The 23,854-nt window shown below is 43.6% G+C and overlaps 1 protein-coding gene across 3 annotated transcripts in view; it reads left to right on the forward strand.

Annotated features, from left to right (window-relative positions):
- LOC124777475 (anoctamin-10) overlaps window positions 1-23,854 on the forward strand; it is a 306,085-nt gene that overhangs the window by 170,627 nt on the left and 111,604 nt on the right. For all 3 annotated transcript variants that reach the window (XM_047252902.1, XM_047252903.1, XM_047252904.1), the window contains one exon: window positions 15,315-15,490. In XM_047252902.1, the coding sequence (XP_047108858.1) occupies window positions 15,315-15,490 (176 nt within the window). The remainder of the gene's footprint in view (window positions 1-15,314; window positions 15,491-23,854) is intronic.

Below are 23,854 nucleotides of genomic sequence, written 5' to 3' on the forward strand. Positions count from 1 at the left end.
GAATGAAATTGGCAAATAAAAAAACAATACGCCTTGACCCAGAATCGCACCCTCGACCTCCTGTATGCTAACCTAGATCGCCATTCACAGCACCAACTGCACAGCAATACTCCAGTATACAGACAGAGGTAGTAACCGTACATAAGATTACAGTATTGCGATATGCCAAGTCTTCAACGTCCATTTACTGCCGGAAACATGGAGATTTTTTTGAGAGACAGTTTTGTACTGATAGTATGTGAGGAATCGCGCTGCGAAGTCAGTGTGTGCGAATTTTTCTTCACTCTGTACGAAAGACAAGTAGTAGTTTAATGTTGTTACCAAAAGATCTCGAAAAGTTCTTGATGAATTTACTCCAAATTTTTACACGATGCTCTAATAATCGTTTGGGCAGAAATATGCTATATATTTTCAATATATATGGCACATATGTAAACAATAAAAGGGAAATGTTGTTAGTAAAAATCTCAAAAAATTCTTGAGTAATTTATTTAAATTTTTACACAGTGCTCTGAAACATTCAGATACGACATTGCCTGTCCTTTTTTAAAAATGTATTTAATGAATAATTATGTATCAAATACGTGAAGGGAAACGTTGTTAGCTAAAATCTCGAAAAGTTCATGACCGTCAGACTTCAAACTGTTACGATACGCTGCTGACCCTGCTTACATATAATTTTAAACATAAACTGAATGCACAAAGTGTGCTGCTTCGTTTTATGTGTTGCAGTCAGTCTTAAGAGCAAAGAGGAAAGTTGTATTTATGGCTTATCGACTTAAGATTAGAATACTACCGTACTATGATTTCTGAAATTCTGAATCGCCCGAAATTTTGTAGGCCTACCGGTTCACATATTAAAACTACGAGAAATTCTCTCCATTGAAGCTACTGCTCTCACAGATCCAGCAGCTGAAAGAGCTCTCCTGAAACCCTCACGTTAATCATCCCAACCTATTGAAACGTCCATTTGGAAAATTATAAATTACTGTGATGGTAAACTTCTACGTTATTTGATACAAACACAGCTGAGTAAAACAGAACATACTCAGACATGTCTCTCTTTACTTCTTCTGATCATCACTAAACTGACACTCAATATTTTTAGCCCAACGCAATCTGACTTTCAATAATCCCTGCAAGAGAATGGCCCTGGCTACAAAAACCTATACCTTTCATGAATCACTTACTTCACAAAAATCTTCGATACTCGAACTACGGCAATACAGCGAGCGCCAGTACTGCCAGCTAAATAAAAGATTCAAACTACTGAAGGCACTAACTACTGATAGGCATAGTTAGCAAATGAAAGATTTTAATAGCGAACAAACAATGTATTTACCTTAATAACGTTCAAAAGTCATATATATATATATAATATACAGGGTGAATCACCTAACGTTACCGCTGGATGTATTTCGTAAACCACATCAAATACTGACGAACCGATTCCACAGACCGAACGTGAGGAGAGGGGCTAGTGTAATTGTTTAATACAAACCATACAAAAATGCACGGAATTATGTTTTTAACACAAACCTACGTTTTTTAAATGGAACCACGTTAGTTTTGTTAGCACATCTGAACATATAAACAAATACGTAATCAGTGCCGTTTGTTGCATTGTAAAATGTTAATTACATCCGGAGATATTGTAACCTAAAGTTGACGCTTCAAACCTCCGACGTTCAGTTGCGTGTTGTAACCAACACGGGCCACAGTCGGCGAGCAGCATCTGCAGGGACATGTTTACGATGACGACCGTGTTTACGAGTGTGGCTGTAGTGCACTGTTGTGGTGTGGTCTAGCTGTCGCAGTGTCCGCATGTAGCGCTTGCTGCTATTGTTATTCTGCATTCGTCTCCGTACGCAGACCAACTGTAGTACACCGTGTTACCAGACGTCTGTGATAGTGTAGTGTTGTAGGAACTGTGACCATGGTGTATTCGAACTCTGAAAAGGCGGAGATGATACTCATCTATGGCGAGTGTCGACGAAATGCAGCTGAAGCCTGCAGGGTGTATGCATAACTGTACCCGGACAGAGAGCATCCAACGTGCCGCACATTGCAAAACATCTACCGCCAACTGTATGCAACAGGTATGGTCGTAGCACGCAAACGGGTCCGTAACAGGCCCGTCACAGGAGAAGCGGGAGCAGTTGGTGTGTTAGCTGTTGTTGCCATGAACCCACACATGAGTACACGGGACATTGCGAGAGCCGGTGGACTGAGTCAAAGTAGTATCATGCGCATACTGCATCGTCACCGCTTCACCCGTTTCATGTGTCGCTACATCAACAATTACATGGTGATGACTTTAATCATCGAGTGCAATTCTGTCAATGGGCATTAACAGAGAATGCGTTGCAGTTCTACCTGTTTACCGATGAAGCGGGTTTCACAAACCACGGGGCAGTGAATCTACGGAACATGCATTACTGGTCCGTGGACAATCCTCGCTGGCTCAGACAGGTAGAGCGACAGCGACCGTGGACTGTAAATGTATGGTGCGGAATCATTGGCGACCACCTCATTGGTCCTCACTTCATTGCAGGGGCCCAAACAGCTGCAACATACATCGCGTTTCTACAGAATGATCTGCCAACGTTGCTCGAAAATGTCCCACTGGAAACGCGTCGACGTATGTGGTATCAGCATGATGGTGCACCTGCACATTCCGCAATTAACACTAGGCTGACCCTTGACAGGATGTTCGACGGGCGTTTCATAGGACGTGGAGGACGCATAAATTGGCCAGCCCGTTCTCCTGATCTTACACCTCTGGACTTCTTTCTGTGGGGTACGTTAAAGGAGAATGTGTACCGTGATGTGCCTACAACCCCAGAGGATATGAAACAACGTATTGTGGCAGCCTGCGGCGACATTACACCAGATGTACTGCGGCGTGTACGACATTCATTACGCCAGAGATTGCAATTGTGCGCAGCAAATGATGGCCACCACATTGAACATCTATTGGCCTGACATGTCGGGACACACACTGTTCCACTCCGTAATTGAAAACGGAAACCGCGTGTGTACGTGTACCTCACCCCTCATGGTAATGTACATGTGCGTCAGTGAAAAAGACCAATAAAAAGGTGTTAGCATGTGGTAGAATGTGATGTTCCAGTCTCTTCTGTACCTAAGGTCCATCACCGTTCCCTTTGGATCCCTACGTAATTCGGTGCTCTCCGATACACACGATCGAACAGCGGAGGAGTGGTACTCAAGCGTCAACTTTAGGTTACAATATCTTCGGATGTAATTAACATTTTACAATGCAACAAACGGCACTGATTACGTATTTGCTTATATGTTCAGATGTGCTAACAAAACTAACGGGGTTCCATTTTAAAAAAACGTAGCTTTGTGTTAAAAAACATACTTCCGTGCATTTTTTTATGGTTTGTATTAACCAATTACACTAGCCCCTCTCCTCACGTTCTGTCTGTGGAATCGATTCGTCAGTATTTGATGTGGTTTACGAAATACATCCAGCGGTAATGTTAGGTGACTCACCCTGTATATATCTATCAATTCGTGGCATCCGTCTTTACAAATTTCCTTTTTCTGGCGGACATACGGGGGAGGGGGAGGGGGAGGGGGAGGGGGAGGGGGAGGGGGAGGGGGAGGGAGGACGATGTGGACAGATTGGGAGAGAAAGAGATGGACAGTGAGAGAAGAGAGGAGGACCGGATGGACAAAAAGAGACGAGGTGGAGATGGACAGAGATATACATATTTAGCAATTGCGAAGCATTGCCAGGTTCGCTAGCTTTTCTTAGTCAAAGAACTTCACTCTGTTTCGCCACGATGCGCTGACGACGTCGGTGAACTTATTGATTAGTTTCTGAACAAGTTCTGGAGTAGTGTACCAATTGTCGAGGTAAATACGATAACCCGTTCCGAAAAATTCATTAGCAAATGTCGAAAGTATTAGAGAGAGACTTTCTCTTCAGGGTAGTAACTGCTATGATCTGTCCCCTTACCAGTATATACAATGGAGAGCATAACTGACCGATAACAGATTATTTAGACTGAAAAGTAGCATCTAGTGGAGGGAGGATTCACTAACAGCATTATAGCACCTGCCAGCATCACTCCCGTTAGCTACAAGCCATAAAATCCTGCCGACGTTCCGCCCCCGGTAGTTGAGTGGTCAGTGCGAGAGAATGTCAATCCTAAGGGCCCGGGTTCGATTCCCGGCTGGGTCGGAGATTTTCTCCGCTCAGGGACTGGGTGTTGTGTTGTCCTAATCATCATCATCTCACCCCATCGACGCGCAAGTCACCGAAGTGGCGTCGGATCGAAAGACTTGCACCCGGCGAGCGGTCTACCCGTCTGGAGGCCCTAGTCACACGACATTTATATTTCCTTCGAGCCCACTGAGAACGAACAGGCCATGGACGGATATATGTGTCATGCCCAGTCGCAGAATTCATTGCTGGAGAGAATTCCACTCACTTGGTTGTATCATCGTCTGAGAGTTGCTGCATTATCCAGCGAAAACAGGTCTTCCGGTAGTCCAATATGTTGTTCACAATATTCTCTACACCGCAAAAAGATACGTACAGACCTTCTGAAATGTGTCTCACACCAACACGACAGTCGGCTTTGATCAAGCCCTTACCAAATTCCAGGCAGCAAAACACCTGCTTTATCGGAACTACAGCCACTGCTTAAACTTCCTTTAGTTGTCAGTGCCAAACAGCTCGTGATGTTTTCTTCAAACGTTTTCTTCAATCGCGGCCCATGTATCACTCAACGCTTCTATCTCGAAACTACAGCTCTGGCTGCTTTTGAAAGCTTTCTCTATCTAAACGTGGAATATAATTCCCGTGGGGTATTTGTACCTCAGTGAGAGTTCTCTTTGACTTACAGAACCATCCTCGTGTTTACAGCTTATAATGCGTCTGTTTCGTGTGAAGACTGACAGTGACTGAAATATCCCCTGGCTGCGTTACGGGCGCTGTGCAGGGTAACCCCAGTGGCCGGCTCCCAGCTTGGTGCCTTTGAGTCGCCAGGATTTCTTGTCTGGGATTTATTACCCTAGGGACGCTTGCACCACTGCGCCTCAAGAGCCAGCCCCCCCTATCTTGTTGGATGAGCTCTGGCTTCTCTGGCGAGGCGTGGTCAGTTCATAGGCTGCGGTCGTAGTGGCACTGACAACGATAGTTCGCAGACGCCATCCCCAGGGTTCGCCCGACAACATACGTCGACAGCTTGGTCACAGTGATTCCGATTTCCATCAGTTTTTGGTGGGATGGACACCACGACGCTTCTGTGATTAGAAACGAGTGCTCGATAGCTGCTTTTGCTACTAAAACAACACCGATCGCCTATGGATGAACTATATATGCCTCCAGAAGAACACGGATAATGTGTGTGTGTGTGTGTGTGTGTGTGTGTGTGTGTGTGTGTGAGAGAGAGAAATCTTATGGGACTTAACTGCTGCGGTCATCAGTCCCTAGCTTACACACTAGTTAACCTAAATTACCCTAAGGACAAACACACACACACCCATGCCCGAGGGAGGACTCGAACCTCCGCCGGGACCTGCCGCACAGTCCATGACTGTAGCGCCTGAGACCGCACGGCTGATCCCGCGCGGCGAACATGGAAATATCATACACGCCTCCCTCAGTTTTGGAATAACCAGACATATTTTACGAATGAGGTGAAAAGAAAGGCGTTCTATTATGTACTGGAGATGATTAGTGGTGACATTGAAAAGCAAGGTACAAACACTGAGTACAGCTTCAGATAAATTCAGCGAAACAGACACACATCAATTAACGTCCATTGACTGCCAGTCAACTTACGTGACAAATTTTCGCATAAGATACGCGGAACACCTAAAACATTATAAAGTGGAAACACATACACCACATTTGCAAACTCTCTCATAACAGGATCATCACACTAATGGCATAAAAATAACAGTAAGCAGCAAGAAACAATTTGCAGACTTCTACGCCCACGTACTACAAACCAATAAAAGATCCACTACAGTCACTTCAAGCATCAAAATTGGCATTCGCCATCTTTCTACCTTGAACATACAATTTTTTTGAGGTTATAATGTAGGCCTAAAATTTCTGATACAGGTTTTGCCCGAGTTGCAGATCACTTGCATATGGCTAGACCGCCACAAATAAGTATTAAATGTGGGAACTGAAAATTCCTGGCAGATAAAAACTGTGTGCTGAACTGAGACACTAACTTGGGACCTTCGCCTTTGGCTGCAATTGCTCGACTTGAATACTTGGCCATGAAAGGCAAAGGACCAGAGCTCGAGGCTCGGCGCGGCACACAATTTTAATTTGACAGGAATTTTCAACGCGGCACACACTTCACTGCTGACTGGAAATTTCATTCTGGAGCTTTAAGTTGTTCGAAATTTGGTAGTTGGCGATAAAGCAGAGATTTCAGACCATAGATTCAGAGACATATGTATCCTTGTTACGAAATTTCTCATCCTCAGGATGCGATAAACTCCATTCTTCCACTAAACTTAAAAGTTTCTCACAATTTACCTTCTTTGAGTCCGAACTTCACCACATTCAACTGAAGGAAAAAAATTTATTTGAATTCGGCCGACCGTCGTCGGAAGTCTGTAAATTCGGGCTTTGAGATCGATTGCACTGAGACTTGACACGTAGTGGCGCAATGATTTGAAGGGATTGGCCATCTCCGGCCGAAGCCCGTCGTCTACAGAATACCCTGATGTCGGTGCCACTGTGCCGTATCCTGGTAGCTATAAATTTCTATTCTTCGATACTTCTACGAAGTTTAAATTATACAGAATCAATAAGATTGTGGTGACACAAGATACTGTACAGCTGCAGATAATGCGCACTTTTTCATAAGAATGAGTCGTATATCCAGACCGATGAAATGAAGCTCTTGATGGAAGTTGAAGAATGCAAATGTCCGATGCAAGAATTTAGGCATACCAAGAGAACTGGAGGTTGAGTCATCTAAAACTGGCACTGCAAATATTGCGGCAATGGAAAGTGCTACTGATGTGCAGTTTTCACGGAATGGATGGAAGTCGGGGGCTCGTATTTTTAACCAGTGAACAGATTGTAGTAATTGTTAGAAAGTGTTTTTGTGCAAATATGCTTTTTTAAAGGGACCAGCGTCTATTGACATTAACGAAGTAAAAGGAGCCACACGTCAGTGGTGTTTGTTGTAGGATTGTAGTGGGAGCCGTTTGCGAGATGATATTTCGAAAAGTTTCCAGACCGACACTTCTTTGTCCCGTTCAACCTGCATAGTTGCTAGGCACAATGTCGTTACGTTTGCTTACATTATGCTTGTGCGTTCCTTGAGCGCATCGCGCCTAACCTGTCAACTGGTGTGTAACAGTCCAAGCAGTAGATCGTGACTGGACGATGGGATTTGCTAATGCAGAAAACCATGAGATGCTCATGGAGTATGTTAAGTGTAGGAAGAGTGCAATTCATTCTCGTATAGTGCATGTGACAAGATATCCCAGTAAACGTCAACCACCTCGGCAACATGTCACGCGAAAGTGATAGTGTTTCACATAGACAACGTAAGAAAAGGAAACAAGTGACAAGAGAATAGGGACAAATTAATTTTCTTGCTACTGTTCCAGTTGATCCGCATGTTAGCTCCCACACAATCGCATGACCAAGTGGCATGAATCCGCCAAGTGTTCTACGCATTTTCTATCGATATATGTTCCATCCCTATCACGTCTCTCCCCGTCAAGAGCTGCATGGAAACGATTATGACAATCCTGTTAAGTTCTATACATGGGCATTAAGAGAGAATACTCCAAGTCGGTCACGTATCTTGTTTAGTGATGAAGCCACATTTACCAATCATGGCCATATAAACTGCCAAAACATTCACTATTAGTCTGCTGACAATCCCCATTGGTTTTGTCAGGTGGAATGTCAGCGCCCATGGGGTGTAAACATATGGTGTGGGATAAAGAATATCAGCTCATATGCCAATTTTTCATAGACGGAACACGCAAGTATCACAACCTCCTAACAGACTGTCTTCCACTGCAGACTGTGAGGAACTTGTGGTACCAACATGATGGCTGTCCAGCCCATAGTGCATGAAGTACTAAAACATGTCTTCCGAAATTGTTTCCAAATCGTTGGATTGGAAGCAGAAGACCTGTACCTTGGCAGGCCCTTTCCCCAGATTTGACCTGTAGAGCTTTTTCTGTGGAGAAGACTGAAAGATGCTGTCTACAAAGACATACCAACCACACCCTTTGATATGCAATGACATATTGCTGGAGCCTGCTCGGACATCTATGCTGAAATGTTAACATGTCTGCATCAGTCGTTTCGTAATACCAGACTGGAAGCGTGTACTGCCACTGCCGGTGGCCATTTTGAACACAACCTATGATGGTCAGTTGTCTCATTACTGGTCAGAATCCACATAACTAGCGTATACACTTGTTCTGTTGTAGTGTGTGCTACCACCGGTTTTCTACAAGTATGGGTGTGGGAAATTTTCAAAATACGATACTTCATAAACGACTTGCACTAGAATCCTGCAGCAGACACCACTGATGTTCCAATTTCACACTACTTTAGGTTTTTTAATGTAAACAGGCATTATTCCATTTAAAAAGTGTACATTTGTACAAAAAATACACATTGTAACTGTTCTTACAATCTGTTTATTAGCTGACAATACGAGTCCCTGACTACCAATCAATTTCATGAAAACTGCACATCAATAGTACTTTCCATTTTCACAGTTTATGCAGTGCAAGCTCTAGGTGATTCACTCCCATATGTTCAACCAATAAACTGCAGCAATGCAGTACAAAAATTGAAAAGTCAGTTTGAAGAAATGGATGACGACCTACTACCAAAACTAGTGGCGTTCTATTTTTTCAGGAAGGAGGAGAAATATGGAGTAATCAGGCAAATGTTGGAAGCAGTGATCATGGCAAAAACGTTTTTCCAGCCCCTGGGAGGTAGGTTGCCTTGCATGACAAGCATTTTATGTGGGAACAGTATTTGCCTGCAAATCAATCAGCTTTTCAGGGTTGCCTACATGTCAGGGAAAAGAAAGGGATTTGTGGATGCCTGATTTGTAGGCCTGCCCTGCACGATAAGTAGTATCGGTCTGCTTTATTTAACTGCTTTGCAGGGACTAAAAGCGATGAACAGCAAGGCTGGGGACAGGGTGAGATGGATAGAGGAAGGGGCGGAGAACTGCTTTCTAACGTCTCATGTACAGTGTGCCAGCACTCCACCACACTGAACACATAAACGTAACCATACTGAATTGGGTTGTTTGGGGAAGGAGACCAGACAGCAAGGTCATCGGTCTCATCGGATTAGGGAAGGATGGGGAAGGAAGTCGGCCATGCCCTTTCAGGGAACCATCCCGGCATTTATGTGGAGTGATTGAGGGAAATCACGGAAAACCTAAATCAGGATGGCCGGACGCGGGACTGCACCGTCGTCCTCCCGTCCAGTGTATAACCATTCTGGACAAAAATATCAACTCTTGGGACATAAGCTTACTATATGTAATGATGCCTCAGTTCTGCAAGGAAGAGACTCAAAAAATTTTTCAGGCATGCCATATAATGATAAAACTACTCAATGATTATTAGATTCAGTATACCTACCAAACTATGTAAATTTTGACTGCCTCATTTCACCCACTGTTCTGAGTAGCACCTGCTGACATTTTCTACAAGAGTAAAATAAGAAATAAGGCGGGCCTTATCGCAATAAGGTGCAAAGTGTTTGACAACCCAGCTACGAATCCATGCAGCGTTGCAAACGCAGAGGACGTCATCCTGGGAACAAGACGGACTGTACACATCCTTCATGAAGATGTAGAAAAAGGGTAACACTTTGGTCATCAAGGATGTTGAAATATACATTCTTGTTCATGCTGACAGTAACCTGAATGAATGTGTCAAATTCATGGTACGAGAAAGATCCGCAAGACACTAAGAAAATACCTGTGGTCTGAACTAAACCCTCCACAAAAAATGCTCATTCGAGCCGTCGGTTTGCTCGTTGGCTTGTGTCATCAGAAAAAGAGGCAAAATCGCTTGGCTTCAGTCCGAAGACTTGTTTGATGCAGATGCTAGTCGATCCTCCTCAGTAAGACTCTTAATCTCTACATAGTTCATCCTGCTTCCTATATTCAAGCCTTCCTCTCCCTTTACGACTTTCACTCCCCCCCCGTCCCGACACACACACACACACACACACACACACACACACACACACACACACACACACACACACACACACACACACACAGAGAGAGAGAGAGAGAGAGAGAGAGAGAGAGAGAGAGAGAGAGAGAGTGAGTTCATTCCATTACAACCTTCTATTCCTTAGGCTACACTCCAAGCAAATACCTCCAGAAACGACTTTCTAATACTTAAATTTATGTTTCACGTTAACAATTTCCTATTCCTATAGCCAGCATGCGTTTTGCATACTCTCTACTTCAGCCATTATCAGCTGTTTAGCAGTCGAAATAGCAAAATTAATTTACTTTGTCACACATTTCCTAATCTAATTTCCCTATCATCACCTAATTTGATGAGACTCCATTCCTATAGCCTTGTTTTAATTGTCTCGATGTTCATCTTATAACTTCTTTGCAAGGCACTATCAATTCTATTCAACTGCTCTTCAAAGTCCTATACTGCGTGACAGAATTAAAATATTGTCGAAAAATCTCAAAGTTTTTATTTCTTTTCGGTGACGTTTAATTGTCTCTCCAGATTTCTGTCGTCTCCTTTACTGTTTTCTCCGTGTACGGACTGATTAACAGCGGGGATATGCTGCAGCCGGGTCTCACTCCCTTCTCAATCATTGCTTTCCTTTCATGCCTTTAGACTATTGTAACTTCAGTCCGCTTTCGGTATAAGCTGTAAATAAGCTTTCATTCCCCGTATTATCCCTGCCACCTTCATCAGTTTTAACTCCATCTATATCTATACCCCGCAAGCCACCTTTACTGCGTGTGGCTCGAATCTCGCTAATTTTTCCTTCGTGGTCTTTTCGGGAGTTATGCGAAGGAGGAAGTGTTATAACGGGTGACTCATCTAAACACGTACGCTCTGGAAATTCTAACAGTAAACCACACGGAGGTACCGAAGGCCTCCCTTGTAGCGTCTGCCACTGCAGTTGTTTGATCATCTCCGCGACGCTTTCGCGCTTACTAAATGAACCTGTAACGAACGGCGCTGCTCTTCTTTGGCTCTTCCTCTGTAAATCTTGTCTGATACAGATCCCATACTGCCGAGCAATACTAAAGTATTGGTCGAACGAGTGTTCCGCAAGCTACTTCCTTTGTTGATGGACTAAATTTCCCGAGGGTCCTTCCAATGAATGTCTGTCTGCATCACCCTTACCTGCGATTAGTTGTACATGGACGTTCCACTTCGAATCGCTCCGTACGCATACTCCTAGATATTTTATGCATACGACTACTTCCAGTGACAGTTCTGCAAAGACGTACCGTATGATAATGGGTCTTTCTGTCTACTTAAGCTCAATGCCCTACATTTGTTTATATTGGTCAGTTGGGAATTCTTGCAGGCCTTGGTGCATTTCGCTACAATTTTATAGCGTCACGAATTCGCTGTACACAACAGCGTAATCAGCGGTAAATCTCATGGAACTTCCTACATTATCCGTTATGTCACTAGTATAATTTTACATCCGAAGACCTCTACGGCCTCCGGAAGTCACGGAAAACGCTTACACTTGGGCGGCGGTATTTAGTGCTCTCTGGATCTCGTGGACGAACAGACCGAGTTGGATTTCACAAGATCGTTGTTTCAGGAACCCATGGTGATTTCTTAAGGATAGATTTTCAGACTACAGAAATGTCATAATACGCGAGGATAAAACATGTTCCACATATTCTACAACGCACCGACGTCAGAGATATAGGACTGTAGTTTTATGCGTCTGTTCTAGGACTCTTATTGAAAACGGGAATGATGTGCGCTGTTTCTCAATCATTAGAAACGCTTCGCTCCTCCAACGACATACTGTACGCTTCTGCTAGAAGAGAGGCAAATTCTTTTGCTTACTCTAGTGGAATCGTGTAAGTATTCAGTCAGGTCCAGTGGCCTTACTTGTGTTGAGCGGTTTCAGTTGTTTCTCTATCCCATGGTCTTTTGTTTGGTACGTTATTTTGATATTAGTGCGACCATTTAGAGGAGGAACTACAGTATTGTCTTGCTCTCTGAAACAGTTACCGAGCGAGGTGGCGCAGTGGTTAGACACTGGACTCGCATTCGGGAGGACGACGGTTCAATCCCGCGTCCGGCCATCCTGATTTAGGTTTTCCGTAATTTCCCTAAATCACTCCAGGCAAATGCCGGGATGGTTCCTCTGAAAGGGCACGGCCGACTTCCTTCCTCATCCTTCCCTAATCCGATGAGACCGATGACCACGCTGTCTGGTCTCCTTCCCCAAGCAAGCAAGCAAGGCTATCTGAAACAGTTTTGGAAAAAGACATTTAGTACTTCGGTCTTCGGTGTGTCAACGTTTCGATACCATTACAGTTATAGTGTGTGGACAAATGGCTTCGATCCATTTACTGATTTACGGTACGAACTTCTTACTATGTTCTGTCAAGTCGGTAGATACAATTTTACTTTCGAATTCATTGACAGTTTCACGCATGCCCCTCTTTTGCTTCGTTCAGTTTTTGTTTGTCTGTGACGCTTCGCTACGTTCAAATTTACGCTTCGCTACGTTCAAATTTACGGTGAAGCTCTCTTCGCTTTCGAAGCTGTCACACCACGGCGGGACTTACTCATCCCACATAACTTTGCTTGGCACGCACCTGTCTAAAGGCTATTGCACAATACTCGTGAACTTATTCCTTTGATACTCAACATTGCCAGTGGTGGAGATGAAAATATGGTAACAGTTCAGGTAGCGAATGCACTCAAGTCAACATTGCCTAAAGCTTTCTCTAAATCTAAACGCACGTTCGCCTTTCTTTAACCGATCTTGACGTCTGAGGGTATTAAGAATCTCTTGTATACCTTACATATTAGGTGCAATAGTTTTATCATGGCTAGTGCTCCCAATGGTCAAAGTAATTATGAGGGAGCGACGTCTAGTCCTGGGGCATTGTTTCGAATTAGGTTTCCCAGGGCTCCGTCAAATTCTTCTCGCTATATCCTATCCCCCATCTCATCATCATCTACTACTTCTACTTCCTATAATTTTGTTTCCAAATTCATTTCTTTTATATAGCTGTTGTAACTATTCCCTTATTTGCTTAGTACTGACATGTCATCGGAATCCCTGACCTCGATGTTGAGATAAAGGAAACGGAGGATTTTTTTTTTTTTCGCCCTCATCTCCATACTTGTCCATTAACGCTGTCCACCTCCCGCATCGGCGGCCGAGGTCGAGGTTATCGATTGTGGTTCGCGTGCGGTCCCTTCTCTCTGAACTGGAGTCCTTCCGTTTACCACCAGTACTTGAGGTCCGTTGACGTTCACCTCCATGGTGTACGCCTCGGCCGCAACTTCCTCTGGACCTTTCACGTGGTCCTATGGACTCCGTTAACCCTGCGGCTCTCCGCTGTCACTTCCTCTCGATTCTTGACGTGTGCCGCGCGGGATTAGCCGAGCGGTCTAAGGCACTGCAGTCATGGACTGTGCGGCTGGTCCCGGCGGAGGTTCGAGTCCTCCCTCGGGCATGGGTGTGTGTGTGTGTGTGTGTGTGTGTGTGTGTGTGTGTGTGTGTGTGTGTGTGTGTGTGTGTGTGTGTGTGTTTGTTCTTAGGATAATTTAGGTTAAGTAGTGTGTAAGCTTAGGGACTGATGACCTTAGTTAAGTTCAAAAAATGGTTCAAATGGCTCTGAGCACTATGGAACTTAACTTTTGAGGTCATCAGTCCCCTAGAACTTAGAACTACTTAAACCTAACTAACCTAAGGACATCACATACATCCATGCCCGAGGCAGGATTCGAACCTGCGACCGTAGTGGTCGCGCGGTTCCAGACTGTAGCGCTTAGAACCGCTCGGCCACTCCGGCCGGCAGTAGTTAAGTCCCATAAGATTTCACACACATTTGAACATTTTTTTCTTGACATGTTCCGGGGCTCTGAAGTGGTTTACACCGAAGGCTCGATGGCTGAGGGTCGCGTTGGCTTTGCCTACGTCCACGGCGACCACATTGAACAGCTTTCCTTACCCGATGGCTGCATTGTATTCACTGCAGAGCTGGTGGACATTTCTCGTGCACTTCAATATCTCTGTTCATGCCCCGAGAGTCTTCCCTTTTATGCACTGACTCCTTGAGCAGCCTGAAAACTATCGACGAGTGCTGTCCTCGTCATTCTTTGGTAGCGTTCATCCAAAGAGTCCATCTATGCCGTGGAACGGTCCAGTCGTTCACTGGTGTTCGTCTGGACCCCTGGTCACGTCGGAATCCCCGGAAATGAACTTGCTGACAGGCTACACGGAAAGCACTTCTGGAGATGGGCATCCCCGCAACTGACCGGCTTTCGTTATTACGCCGCAAGGTTTTTCAGCTTTGGGAGACGGAATGGCAAAATCTCAGTACGCACAACAAACTGCTAGCCACTAAGGGGACCACGAATGTGTGGAAGCCCTCGATGAGGGCCTCTCGCAGGGACTCCGTGGTTCTCTGCCGGCTCCGCATTGGCCATGCCTGGGCTACCTCCCGCGCCGTGAAGACCCACCTCAGTGTCGGTGCGGCGCCCTGTTGACAGTGGCCCATATTCTTCTGCTCTGTCCTTCTTTGGCTGCCCTGCGACTTGATCTCTGGTTGCTGGACTCGTTATCGTTGATTTTAGCAGACAACGCCTCATCGGCTGATTTGGTTTTACGTTTCATCCGTGAGGGTGGGTTTTATCATTCGATCTCAGTTTTAGCGCATGTCCTTTGCCCGTCTGTGTCCTCCATCCTAGTGCTTTTACGGTGGAGGTTTTAATGTGTTTCAGGGTGGCTAGCATTTCCTTTTTATTTTCGTGGTCGGCCAGCCACTATAATCTGCTTCCTTGTTTTATTCTCTTCTGTTTCTTGCATCTCTCTGTTATTTTATTGTCCTCTTTTTGTTCTTTAAGCGTTCGTTGCCTTTCCTTCGTTCTTCTGGTTTTTCCTTTCTGTCCGTTTTGTGTTATGTGTCTCGTCTGTTTTGTTCTCACACTTGTGGCATTGTTTTATTAGGAACGGGGGACTGAAGACCTTGTAGTTTGGTCCCTTTCCCCCTCTTTTAAACCAACCAATCAACCACTAACGCTGCGCTCGGCGCTCTCGTGTTGTGCAGAGGACATCCGGCTGTACTTCGGCGACTCGGTGGCGCTCTACTTCAACTTCGTGAGCTTCTACACGACGGCGCTGCTGGCGCCCATGGCGCTGGGCTTCCTGCAGCTCTTCCTGTCCTACGAGACGCTCGCCTTCTTCTGCCTCTTCAACGTCATCTGGGTCACCGTCTTCCTAGAGGTCAGCACTGCTAGCTTTATACGGTGCTCATCCCGGTTTGTGACTTGTTTTTCGTTCCTTCTTTAAGAAAGCAATATACTGTGTAGTTCAGATAATTTAGATCTATACTTCATGCTAATAAGAAGAAATTACAAAGGTCGCTCCTCGATGACCTCACTATTACTGCCACCTTATGTGAATAACTTACAATTTTATTTGACGCAAAAGGTATAATTATCCTGTTGTACAAGCGATACGAAAATGTTTTTCTATTTAATTTATTTATGTTTTAACCGAACATAGCAAAATCAACAGAAAACGTGAATGCGACTCTGTCAAAGCTATTAACTGGTTCCAGAATGAGATTTTCACTCTGCAGCGGAGTGTGCGCTGATATGAAACTTCCTGGCAGATTAAAACTGTGTGCCTGACCAAGACTTGAACTCGGGATCTTTGCCTTTCGCGGGCAAGTGCTCTACCATCTGAGCCACCCAAGCACGACTCAAGCCCCGTCCTCACAGCTATTAACTGGTATTTTTACAAACCGCCTTCCGCTGGATTTTTGGAAGCTACGCCTTATCCAGTTTTTTTTCAAAAAATAAAACGGCTCCAGAAGTGCGATGTTCCTGTAAGGAAATCTTTTTCTGGAAAACATAGGTTGACATCGAATATGAGCCGAAGCATTTGTGATACGTCCACTGACAACAGCACAAAAATATACAGGTAGCTATGATTGAACAAGTTTGTCTATGAAAGATGAATAGCAGGGCAACGGCTTTGCCGCAGTGGTAACACAGGTTCCCGTCAGATCACCGTAGTTAGCGCTGTCGGGATGGGCTAGCACTTGGATGGGTGACCATCCGATCTACCGAGCGCTGTTGGCAAGGAGCAGCAACTTGATTGAGGAGCTGCTTCACCGAGAAGTAGTGGCTCCGGTCTCGTAAACTGACGTACCACCGGGAGAGCGGAGTGCTGACCACGTGGCCCTCCATATCCGCATCCAGTTACGCCTTTGAGCTGAGGATGACACGGCGGCAGATCGGTCCCGATTGGCCTTCGTGGCCTGTTCGGACAGTCACATCTACTCAAATGTGGATTCAAACAAAACATAAGTCACTTCTCGAAATAGAGCAACAACATTTCAGGCAGCTGAATGCCAGTGAGACTGTCACTGAGTCTTAAGTTCAATAATCAAAAACAATAGGATGGCCAGAGTTAATATACGAACTGAATGAACAAAGTCTGACCCATAGTGAGAAAAGTTGTCTAAGTCCAGTGTCTACCCATTTGAATGTTAAACAGGACAAAAATTCAGAAGTTAACAAGTCTGCCGCGTTGAGTTTTCCTATCTTCTTCAGTGAGTCGGCCTCGAACACTCTTAGTCAACAACTGGTAGCTCGGAGGTCATGAAGTCGGATGTGAATAGCAACGGTGATGTGGAGGCGGCTCTTGAGTGAGAATCCTGATTGATGGAATCCTTCCGGAATCGGCGTCTGACGCAGCAAACCTACTCCTAGCGAACTGGTCTGGTCCGAGCGCTGCCCTAAATATCATTTGGCGCTAGGATACAGCCGGCCTATTTTCGATCACGTGTCTTGCAGAAGAGAGTAGATTTATGCGGCCTGCGGCCTCTAGTGGTGCTAGAATTGCCTCACGGTTGACGGTCGGGTCATCGCCGTCTGTCTTCCAGAAAATTGCCCCCTATGTATTACGCAACTTCAGAGCTCTGCTGTGATGTTCGTTGCTGACACCACAAGCGTTAAGCTTCGGTAAAGTATAAATTCTTCTCTGAAAGTAATTATCTAGTGTTTTGGCTTACGACAAGGAGAAACATGGGGATAAACACTGCAGACAAGAGTGTAGAAGTTTTTAAATGCAGTGTTAGAGAACAGTGCTGAGTACTGAGTGCTGAGTACTAAGTACCTATCATTACCAGTGAGGAGCTACCGAATAGAATCACTGGGGGATGGGGGAAGGGAGAGGACACATCATTTGTGGCAAACATAACTAGAACAACAGAATGGTTGATGTGGCACATCCTGAGGCATCAGGAACTACTAAATTTGTAATGGTAGGAAGTTTAAGAGGTAATAAATTGTAGAGGTGAAGCCGAAAATGGACTGTACTAAGCAAGATAATGGAATGTAACCTGCAGTAGCTATGTAGAAGTGAAGACACCTGTGCAAACAGACTAGCAAGGAGAATTGCATGAAACCATTTGTCAGCCTAAGAACAGTATCAACAAAACGAAACTGTACTGAAGAAGACAGAAAGGCCTAAGTTTCTGGACGTACTTTTTTGAAAGTTTCAACTGGAAAAATCGTACACAGGAGCTGCAAAATGTTTCGTCTATCTGCTAATATCGTAAGAATAACTGCAAAGTTTGGGGAATTGCAGTCATTAAATTAACAGATTTTGTGTGTTTTCATAAGCATACGTTTTACTGTGGTGGTGGTGCATATAGTGAGTACTTGTGTTCCACAATGACCTCCACTCAGTTGTTACGCTCGCGGAAAAGCGGTTGATCGACATGATGTAGGTCACTGAATCGTCGCCGTTAGTAGTCCACTGCTGTGTGAGTGACAAGGGATATTACTTCACGTCCCAAGAAAGCTGCTGTTACCAGAAAAAGGCTGTGACTGTGCTTCATGAAGCTCCTGGCATCTGTAAAAGTGGAGCACAATAATAAATAGGGAACTGGTCTGCTATTATTCCCATCCAAATTGGTATTCCAGTTCTCCCCAGATCGATTTCATGACGACTGTACAATGGCTTATTATTTTCTAGGCTGCTCATACGGTCCATTTCAAAGGCTCCCCTTAATGCTGGGTCAGACTTAAATGGAGTGCTTGAATATCTTGATGGGTATCAGTCTCACTACAGCTGAAACGTGTGCTCGGTTGAATTCGGATTCTTGTGTCGAGGGAACAAGGAAGATATTACAGAGCCAAAAATATTAGAGGTAGTGGTAACTTTGGAAGAAAAATGGAGTGAGAGGATCATGAGCTAGGCAAGACCACCACTGCTAGTGTAGTCTATATGGTCTGCACAGATTTCTGTTTTTCTTTGATAGCATTTTTATGTTGTTCACAATTGCACCATATTCTAAACTTTTCATGCTAATAAGACCATAGAAATATGGTCTTTTCCGAATTTACTTCTAATCAAAAAGCGATTCTGGTAGCTGGAGGTGTTTGTTCATCCCATCTTTCGAGTACTACTTCTGATATTTCCATAGAAACTTTCATTCCCTAACACATATTTCTTTAGAAGTCAATCACTAATTTTCAAAGATTTCACTTTAAAAATGTTTTAATACAAGCCAGTTCTTTCATCCCTTATTTTATCTCCTTAGGGGTTGAATTTTCAAAAACTCTGAAATACTTTTTTACATCCAACCGAGAAGTCAAATAGATATTGCTTTAAAAATGTTTCATTAGCACTCCAGTAATGATTTATTTAAGAAAAAGTTTCAGCCCATTATTACACCCGTTAGTCGTTGAATTCTCAAAAATGCTGAAGCAAGTATTTTTGTATTTCTGACTGAGAAGCCAAATACCGATTTTCGTAGTTATAGCTGCGAAATTACCTTAAAATCGGTATATTTTCAAAATACCTCTCATCTCCATTTCAGGCCCTGAGGGGTCGAATATCGAAAAATCTTCGAAGTTCAAGTTCCTACTGTTAGCGGCTTGGACTGGATGATGATGATGATGATGATGATGATGGGTCATCCAGTTAGAACATTTCCTTTCACATAGAGAGATAATGCGGGAATATATTTGAACATTGTATGGTGTCGAAGAGCCTGATAATTTAAAGGGCGAGAACGCTCTCCTCACAAGTCAGCCTGCATTGCCGAGACCAGGGAAAGTCAGAACTTTGAGACAACACGGCGGCTTACATGTGTGGAAACGTCACGAGAGATTGCTGGTTGTCACACACAATTTCTTATGATCATTGTAGCTTCACTGCTTTATAGATGAAAATGAGTCATTAGTGGGAATTGCGGTTCATTTTGTTTTCACCCATTGCAGTTGTTAATTTTTTTACTGTCGTCAAGTGTAAGCTTAATCTTCACAACAGTTTTCACCGGGGAATAAATTCACGTGAAGCTCTAATTAATATTCCTGCTTACGGCTCATACGAATTCGTTCACACTGTTTTAATATCTGTTGTGCAATCAGTACATTTTGCCTACTCCAGTCTTCGTATAACATTATCCTGTAGTTGTTGTGGCCTTCAATCCGAGGACGTGTTTGGTGCAACTCTCCATGCGAGTCTATCCTATAAAAGCATCTTCATCTCTACGTAACTACCGTAACCTTCAACCATTTGCGCCTGCTTACCCTACTCAAGCCTTGCTCTTTCTCTAAGATTTCCACCCCGCCTCCCCCCCCCCCCCCCACACCCCCCTACACTTCCATCACCAAACCGACAATTTCTCGATTCATCGGGATAAATTTCTTTTTCCCCAATTTGTTTCAGTACCTCCTCGTTAGTTAGATTTATGCATCTAACTTTCAGCACTACGGGATGGTTACAGTTAAAAGTTCTCTGCTTGAGAGGGCCCCCATGAAAAACGAGTGACTGCAGGGCAATGAAACTATAAACCATTTAAAGAAAAACATAATAATTTCCACATGAGAGGGTTCAAATCTGGTGATCTTGGTGGTCAGTCAGACTGGAACGATCGGTAAATGTTTCGGTTTTGTCCAAAAGTGTTACGAAGTAATCGAGTTACCTTACGATCAGTGTGAGGTGGAACTCCATCGTGGACCAAATAAATTACTACAAAGCACCTCTCTCCCGGGGAGTAGGGATCGCATGTTGGCGAAGAAAATCACAGTAACGTGCGCGTTCACGCTGCATATCCTTGATACTTGGGGTCCGATTTCCTCAAAGAAAAATGGATTACTCATAAGCTGTGCCGCGAAGCCACACCACACGGTGGCGCTTTCACTATGCAGGGGAACTTCATGAACGTTCGTTGGCGATGCGATCCCCAAATGCTACAACTGTCAATGTCCACTTCCCCAATGAGCGCAAAGTGTGCTATATCACTCTACAAAATGTTAAAAGGCCATACGTCGTCAGTTTCAGACCTTGCAAAAAACATGAGAGAGAAGTACACTCGAATGTCTACGTCACGTAGCAAAAATTCGAGAGTAATGTGAAGTTTGTATGAATACCATTTCATACATTTTCACAACACTTTTCGAACAATGTATTATGGAATGCTCAGGTGCGCCGGCCGCGGTGGTCTCGCGGTTCTAGGCGCTCAGTCCGGAGCTGCGCGACTGCTACGGTCGCAGGTTCGAATCCTGCCTCGGGCATGGATGTGTGCGATGTCCTTAGGTTAGTTAGGTTTAAGTAGTTCTAAGTTCTAGGGGGACTGATGACCACTGATGTTAAGTCACATAGTGCTCAGAGCCATTTGCACCTTTTTTTTTTTTTTTTTTGCTCAGGTGTCCTGACACTACTCGTGCACCGCATGAAGATCGCTGCGTCGAACATTCTCGGGCCTGGCAACAGTAGCTTCTTCACCAATTTGTGGCGCAATTGACCTCTCCCAGGAACAAATCGATTCATTGGCGGATCGTTCTAAAGTGCGTGACCACCAAGATCACCAGATTTGAATGCTCTCATGTAGAAATTACAAGGTTTTTAATGTTTTATTCGTTACTTCTCTTTCGCATATCCTTAAAAATGTTTCCCCAAAGTTTCTTTGCCGTACGGTTACTCATTTTACAAGAGGGCCCTTTAAAGTAGTGAAAGTTTAATAGTAACCCTCCTGTATTTGTAGCATCATATTCTAAAAGCTTTTATTCTGTTCTTGTCTGAAATATGACTGCGTTTCACTTCAGTACAAGCCTACACTCAAGACAAATACGTTCTACTTCGGCCATCATCAGCTGTTTTGCTGCGTACATAGAAAACTTATCTACTGTATTTAGTGTTTCATTTCCTAACACAAATGCCCGAGCATCTTCAGGTTTAATTCGACTTCATACGATTAACCTTGTTTTACTTCTGTTGATGGTAATCTTGAAATTATTTTCAAAATGCTATCCATATTTTCAGATGTTCGAAGTACATTGCCGTCTGATGCACTTCAGTTCCCTCGCCAAATTTCTCCTTCTTTTCGCTTTCTTCTTGCTTATTCTACAGATTGAATAATATTGAGATGTCTCATTCGCTTCTCAACCACAGCGTCCCTTTCATGTTGTTCGATTTTTATTACAGCAGCCTGCTTTCTGTACAAGTTTTTAAATAACGTTTCGTTCCCCGTACTTCAGCTCCTCAAGATTTCAAACAGTATATTGCAGTCAGATATGTGAAAGGTTTCCTCTGATCTACAGATGATATAGACATACGTCTGCCTTTCTTTGACTTGTCTTCTAAGATGTGCCGTGCGGTTAGTATTGCCTCGCGTATTGCTACATTTCTCCGAAACCCAAAATGATCTAGCCCGAGATCGGCTTCTACCAGTTTTTGCATTCATCTGTAAGTAATTCATGTCAGTATTTCGTAACCATGACTTATTAAAAGTAAAGTGATAGTACATTAACGTTCTCACTTGTCAGCGCTCACCTTTTTGGAATAGGAATTACTATGTCTGTGTTGAAGTTTGCGGGTGTTCGACTGTGCCATATGTTTCACACTACGTGGAATCATTTTGTCGTGGCTAGCTCTCCCAAAAATCTGAATGATTCCGAGGGAATGCCGTCTATTCCAGGGGCACTGTTTCGACTTAGGTCTTTTCGTGCTCTGTCAAATTATTCTCGCAGTTTCGTATTTCCTCATCTCATTTTCGTTCTCACAAGATATTTTTTTTTTTCTTCCTGAGGGCTCCGTGTTCAGATTTAATTGCTAGTAACCGTATCAAGGCATTGATAGTAGTGTCTCACTAAGGTAGGCATAAAATTATCCTCAAAAAGATAGTTTTATTCACCTGTAGCCATTAGAAAAACACTGTGTAGATAGCTTCCTATTAAATGTGAGTCGTCTTAGGGGCTAATAGAGTGACTGAAAAGAAGTTGTGACGGAAGTAACACAGAAGCGTAAAATTAGATAAAATAGGGCAAAATGGATATGAAAATAGTCATTTGGAAACTCGGATAGTTTGAAGCAGGCGTATTCGTTTCTATCTCCTTAAATTACAACAGACGATGATAGCGGTAACGATTAATTAACTGAATCGTGGTGAATTGGAGTACAGAAGCAAGAAGCCCGACACATGCTAATCGTACTCTAGCCCATGTTCAGACTCATCGTAAGCTTGGCATGTTGAATTATCGACCTTTATTCAAACCTAAGGAGTTCGGGAATAATATACTGATTGCGCGTCCCAAGAGAGCAAAAGCGGATGGACGTGTAAGTTCCCGCTCAATCAGCCTGGTGTATTCAATAATAATAGCCGCGCTAGCTGTTCTAACTTGGGTTAGAATATCGTTTTATTTTGTCGTTTTCACTACTGCACATTTTCAGTTGTTTGGTGGACCCTGTCAAACTAACATACTTGAGTTAAAGCCGGAACTTGGGTTGGTCACACTTCGTTAAAATTGTGTTATGTGGAGGATAGACTTCAAACATTACACGAAGTGTTGCATGAAAAGTTTGCGACTTAACTTCCAAGTATAAAGCGTACAGGGGTAAAGCACGGCGACATCTCGTGACCAGATAGAATAAATAAACTATTCAACCATGAAATAAGAGATTCGATGAAGTTGGCATAATCCTCCAACGAGTTGTTGCAATAAATTTACTCTTATTCGAGATTTCACCACGTAACAGTGTATTTTCACACTGAAATTTTTCGAACATCATATCACTGTGCGTCAGTGTGCTCGTCAAAGCATTTTGTTCCAGAATTTTCGAACTGGAACATGTCTGATTAGCTCAATCATTCAGGGGAGTGGAAACTTCAATTTGTGATCGCAGCCTACCGTGTAATTCAATTTGCTGAAATTTATTTTGCGTGTGCGATCTGAATATGCATTTATTTGGCGTCGTTCACATAACGTATTTTAGTCGTATTTATCAAATCAGTGATAATTACTAATAACATTAAATATGGAAAATGGGAGCCCGCTGCACGTGGACTAAATCCCGATAAGCCTTGCAGAGACCATATTAACAACCTAATCTGTTAACCACTATTAAAACTTCGACTTGTTGCCGTACCCTTAAATCCCGTATCAGATATACATTCAAGTTGTATTGCTGTTCCAGTTTGAGTAGGTGTACTACAACCTTTTCCTTAATTCTCTAGAATATAGTTTACATATATTTCCGTGGTTAGGATTCTTTCATTAACATGCAAAACCAATTACTGCATTTAGAATACCAGTTTGATTTTATTCACGTTTACGAAACCGTGGT

This window comes from Schistocerca piceifrons, chromosome 2 (assembly GCF_021461385.2).
Source record: "Schistocerca piceifrons isolate TAMUIC-IGC-003096 chromosome 2, iqSchPice1.1, whole genome shotgun sequence".
NCBI classification, from domain to species: domain Eukaryota; kingdom Metazoa; phylum Arthropoda; class Insecta; order Orthoptera; family Acrididae; genus Schistocerca; species Schistocerca piceifrons.